Source organism: Lolium rigidum, chromosome 3 (assembly GCF_022539505.1).
Source record: "Lolium rigidum isolate FL_2022 chromosome 3, APGP_CSIRO_Lrig_0.1, whole genome shotgun sequence".
Classification (NCBI taxonomy): domain Eukaryota; kingdom Viridiplantae; phylum Streptophyta; class Magnoliopsida; order Poales; family Poaceae; genus Lolium; species Lolium rigidum.
The window spans coordinates 95,332,739-95,338,326 of NC_061510.1; the positions used below are offsets into that span (position 1 = coordinate 95,332,739).

The following is a 5,588-nucleotide window of genomic DNA, read 5'->3' on the forward strand; positions in this document are numbered from 1 at the left end:
CCTTAGATACCTAAAAACATGAACCATGGGTATATACGTGACATGCCCATTAGACATACCCATGTCAGGCACATACATTCATGTATTCTTTGACATGACAATCTCAAGCAACATGGGTGGAGTTCCATGGCAAGGTAGGGAAGCTGCCCTACCTAGATTTTTGTCAAAACAAAAATAAGATGCACATGTTTTTTCTAAATAACTTGAGTGTTCATATGTCAAAAAGGGACTTCGTATGCAATAGATATACTCCCTCTGTTCCTAAAAAAGCTTCGCAACTTTTTTTAGATACGGATGAATCTATAGCTAAAACATGTTTATGTAATTCCGTATCTAGACAAAGTTAGGAAGCTTTTTTTAGGAATAGAGGGAGTACTTGTTTCAGTTAACACTGGGCAAAACCGATTTCAAACTGAAAACAGAGATTAGGTCTAACATAGACATATACTAGATAATATTGAACTATGCATTACTCATAAGCCGAGAACTTAGAGCTTATCTTGTTATTCGAAAAGCACATCACATTTTCTTGTGGTTTATCGTCTCATTGAACTGGCATTATTTTTAGCGGTGGCGACGACAAAAATTGAAAGGGATTTTCAATGAAAAAGATCTTCAAGACCGAATTGCGCAACATGATGTATGTGATGGCTTCCTAATGACTTGATTAAGTGTTGCATCGAGCGAGCGAGATTAGAAAAGTCTTGATCGATAAAATTTCCGAAGATTTTCCAAAAAAAGAAAGTTACAGCTTTGCTATCGCCTAGGATTTCTATATATCATTAAAACATCATTATTGATATGTTTTTAGGTTCCACTTGTATTCAATTATGATTATGTTTGTGTGCTAAGTGAATATGTGAGAATCATATATAGCATTAATGTTTTGGCGCTATTTTATCTTTGCATTATTCTTTTAAGTTCTCTCCACCTTCGTTCTTTCCGTTGACCTTCGTCAGTGTCTAACAATGATATCATTGTGCTGCAAAGTGCTTTTTTTAATATCATTGGTCACCAATATGAAAAGGGTGCTACCTTGTTGTTATATATCGTCAGTGGGCGACATTTGTGAACATAATCCCAACCCACAAGGCAACAAAAAATTTCCGTTTGCGAAACAATAAGAATATGTGAGAAAGGATGTGGAGTGTGCATTTGGAGTGCTCCATGCTCGTCAAACTAAACATTGGAGAAACATCAATTGTGGGAGGTCGTGACTTCTAATGTCATCATGTAGAACATGATTGTCGTGGGTCCTCTGGTCTCCATGGTCGAGTTCAAAGATATTCTAAAAAAATAGCAAATTTGTGATCCAGGTGTTCATCAACAACTCCGAGATAATGCTTGAGCACATGTGTATACATCAAGAAAATCAATAGTTTCATGTTCATGCATTGTGGTGGTCTGGTGGACAACATATCTCACTTTATGATTTTCACATGTGATTTTTAATTCGAGTTTTGCTTGAACTATGTTATTTAAAAGTTTGAATTATTGTTGAATTAATTTGTGTGGCGAAAATTTCCACGGAGAAGATATCAGCTCCCTTGAGTAACGTGCACATTTGTCGGGAGACCCTCCTCCCCACCCTTCCCACCCGCCCAGAGGACTAATATTTGATTGATGGTGCCTCAGAGATACCCTTAATACTGAAGACAAAATTAAACACAAATACAATCATGTGTATGTATTTTGACAAAAACGAAACGGTAAAAATGAGTGCTAGTTTTACTAAGCAATGGTAACTCTGCTAAATAAGCTCACGGTTGGATGAATTACTCGTCGATCGTCGGGACGTTGCTGGCACTGCGCCTGGCGCTGCTGAATGGCCCGGTAACGGTCCGGCCGACGAACTTGCCGGCCTTGGTGATGCTGTTGCCGAAGGCTCACGGTGCAAGCGGGAACGGGCCATCCGCGGCGCCGCAGTTTTTGGCCCACATAACTCTCTCTGCGGGAGCCCACGATTAGTCACGAAAAAAAAATGGCACATGCAGGCTGGCCCGCAGTTGCCGCGTGACGCCGCATAGGGCAGCTAGTCAGCAAACTCGACGAGGCCCTCCTGTGGCTGCGCGCCAGAGCAGCGAGCCAGCAACAGCAGCTGGTCCCAGCGACGCTGTGCTTCGCATTTAATTTCACGCATGTACTCTATTCCCTCCCCTTGCGGAGCCGTGACTAATCAAACGTTGCGCCAGAGCAGCGAGCCAAGTACTCAGCGACAGCGACGTGACTAATCAAACGCGGCGAGTGCGGCGCCGCAAAATTACGTAGACTAAGCGCGGCGGCTCGCGGCAAACCGCAAAAACGTTGCGGCTTGTGCGGCGTAAACGCGGTCTTCCGCGGTGCGTCCCGCCTGCACCCTGACCGAAGGCGCCGATTCCCGTGCCCACCAGCCCAGCGCCTGACCCAGCCACGGCGACGCCCGATCCCGCCACGGCTGCTCCCGCCGCGACGCCCGTGCCGGCCACGTTGGTGACCGTGGACGCCACGCCGCCCGCTGCGTCCGCGGCCCCGCTCACGGCCCCCGTTCCCTCCCTCGTCTTCCGCCGCTCCTCCATCGTCTTCTTCTCCAGCTCCAGCGCCTCCAGGGCCTCCTTCTTGGTGTACGGGTGGTACAACACCTGCATATACGAATTACACAAAGCTCGATCGAGTTCTTGGTCGTTCCGAAACAATGTGGCAAGTCGAGCGGATGGATGAGCTTGCCTTGATGGTGAGCACGCCTCTGTCCTTCTTGTCCTTGACCTTGGTGGTGTCCAGGGACGAGAGCAGCTGCAGGTTGATCTCCTGCACGGTCTCGATTCCCAGGTCGCTCAGGGGCAGCTTGGCGATGCCCAGCCTTTTGTCCTGCTTCAGACTGTCCTCGTCGAACACCTCCAGGATGATGTGCTGCGTCTCCTTGTCCTCGGCGATGAGCTCGAACGTCTCGTTCCACTCTGGGTTCAGGTTGTCGTCGATCACCCTGGTCTTCTCCTTGAACATGGGCCGTATGAAGAGCACCACGTAGGGGTCGGACTTGCCGATCAGCTCCTTGTTCTTGAGCGACTCCGCTCGCACCACCGTCACCGTCACCCTCCCCTGCGGCTTTAGCTCCAGATCACTGCACGGATACATGTCAAAATACCATTGACATCCTGGCACTCTAATTTCACAGATCGTATATATACAACTCCTGGATGAGAACTGTAAAATTAATGGAACCTTATGTCGACATCAACTCCCCCTATCGGGATGACTATTCTGTGTGGCCACTGGAGCATGTCAGTGATCAGTGATGCCACCGTATCCTACAAAAGGGAGAAATGGCCTACTACTTATCATGTGTAGAAACATATAATGCAAGCAGCAAGAATGGGAGAAAGAAACTCGTCGCATACGTCGATCATGTCTGAAAGTCCAGGCATCGCCGTCAGGCTTCCGCCGACTGCCTTCAGTATGTAATCGATTCTTGGTTTTGGCTGCAAGTGATGCAAAGAAAACCGTTTACGTCGTCAACAAACTAATCCACGGAGAAAGCAATAATGTTCATGGATTCATGACTGGAGAAGCTAAGAAGCGCACCTCTGCCAGAAGAGCAACGACAACAGCAGAGATGCAAGGTATCTCCTCAGACAATTGGAAGACAACACGGATGATGGTGAACACCTGAAGGTTCTTGAACTGTATCCATGCGGAGTAAAAATAAATTAGGGTTGTTTATCCAGTGTAATTTGAATTTCTTGTGCTACTTGCACCTGATGAAAATTGAAAAACTACAGAAAAATTAAGCAGGCCAATTTCGTCAGGCTGACCTGAATTGGGAGTGAAGCAACTAGAGTTTCAACTGCAAGGATGATATTCGGATCCCCACCCCACTTGAAGTCAACGTCCATTGTGATTTGCCCTTTGTTGAAGCTCTGAACCCGAATGCCTGGAAAATACAAGACCAGACATCTTCAGAAGCCTTTAGGAGAAGATCCTTATCTTCTAGTTTAATACTGTAGAACTGAGACCACTTCATTTCTGCAACCTTCAATTTTGGGTGGAACAGTTCCAAGTGAGAGTCTGCTGAACTTCAGCGAGGATATTCCTGCCGGTCGATAGTCGTCGAGTATAGGCTCGACAGAATCCCTGATGACCATGGTTGCTGCCTGTAACCAAATGCAACTGCATATCAGAAGAAATGTTAACAGCAAAAACGTAAGTAGTTTTAGTGCTTGAATGTAACTCTATGGAGATCTTGCCAACAGTTTTCTGAATGAACAATGAGAAGTTACTTGTATGTACCTCCTCAACAAAGGGCCAGAGCTTGCTTAACTTTCTGTTGAGCCATTTAACCTGAAGAAGAAAATCAAATTGCTAAGGTACGAAATCAAGAAAAAACATCGGGTGAGTATATCTTGCAAGGAAAACAGTCCTTGGTAGTTGGTACCATAGCAAAAACAACTCAGTTGGAAAGTAACATCCAGTGTGACAAGGGTATCATCCTGGGACCACATGTCATCCTCCTATTGGATGGTATTTTTTGTCTAATTATAATGATATTGAGGTGATTTTTCCTGACGTATTGAATATATATGTATAAAAGTTGAGGATATGATATTTTTCTTGTATGAACTACAAAGGTCAACTTCTTAGCATTATTTTCTGTTTTGAGAGACACTGAGTACAAATGCCTAATGGAGCTTGTGCTTGTCCATATTTTGGATGTTATGATTCATCAGGAGCATCAAAAGACCAAAGTAAGTAGTACTTCACCTGGTCATATTCCGGGAATGAGATCCACTGAGGGAGATTGTCTCCACATATTTTCTTCAAATCTTCACGGTTGAGAGATCCAAGTGCATTGATATCGGCAGCCTGTTTCAAAACGAATTTTATTCATAGACTTATCAGAAACTAATCTGCACACACAAAACTACACTTTAATGTATAAAACCCATTTTATCAGCAGTATCAAAAAGAGTGAACTAAATGGAATTCCCAGAATGAATCTACTCTACCGCGTGGCCGTCAGAAACGTATACTTGACACAAATTTCATCCCCCAAAGTTGAAACCTCATATGCAGGAAAGCATTTTACAGGCAAAAATAATCAAGAACTAATCCTGAGAAAATGTTCTTAAGCCTGAAATTTTCCAGCGATTCAACGGAGGCTCCAACCTAAACATTTCTACGATAGGATTTGAACAGATCAAAGGAGGGTCCAAACGTCGCAAGACTGCGCGGATCAATCAATCTACAGTACGTGTAGGTGCACTTGCCTTGGTGCTGCGTTTGGCGGCGCGGCGATTCATGGCGTGCGCCAAGCCGAAGATGAGGGCGACGCCGGCGATGAGTCCCATGAAGATCCCCGATATGAACCCCATTTCTCCTCTCTATCGATCGCCCGGATGGTGAACAGGCTGGGGAACGTAAAAGATCGTAGGATCCTCGATCCAAATTCTATTGATTGATGTTCGCTAACGCGCCATTTGGGGGCGAGTTTTCCGCGTGCAGCAACGTGCGATTGGTGGAGATGGCTGCGATCACGCTTGCTTCTGCATGGTCGGGTCCGTGCACGCTTTTTATTTACTAGTTTTGACGCGTCAGGGTGCCCCAGTGATCGATGA

General features: G+C 45.4%; 1 protein-coding gene across 1 annotated transcript; it reads right to left on the minus strand.

The window, feature by feature from the left end:
• Window positions 1–1,775: 1,775 nt before the first annotated feature.
• LOC124697694 (calcium-dependent lipid-binding protein-like) lies at window positions 1,776–5,345 on the minus strand. Its single transcript, XM_047230240.1, has 11 exons — window positions 5,241–5,345; window positions 4,735–4,836; window positions 4,264–4,314; window positions 4,007–4,127; window positions 3,789–3,907; window positions 3,559–3,657; window positions 3,375–3,455; window positions 3,199–3,284; window positions 2,704–3,097; window positions 2,351–2,618; window positions 1,776–1,885 (listed from the first exon to the last, which is right to left on the minus strand). Exons 1-11 carry the CDS (start codon window positions 5,343–5,345, stop codon window positions 1,776–1,778), a joined length of 1,536 nt encoding a protein of 511 aa, XP_047086196.1.
• Between the last annotated feature and the right edge of the window lie 243 nt (window positions 5,346–5,588).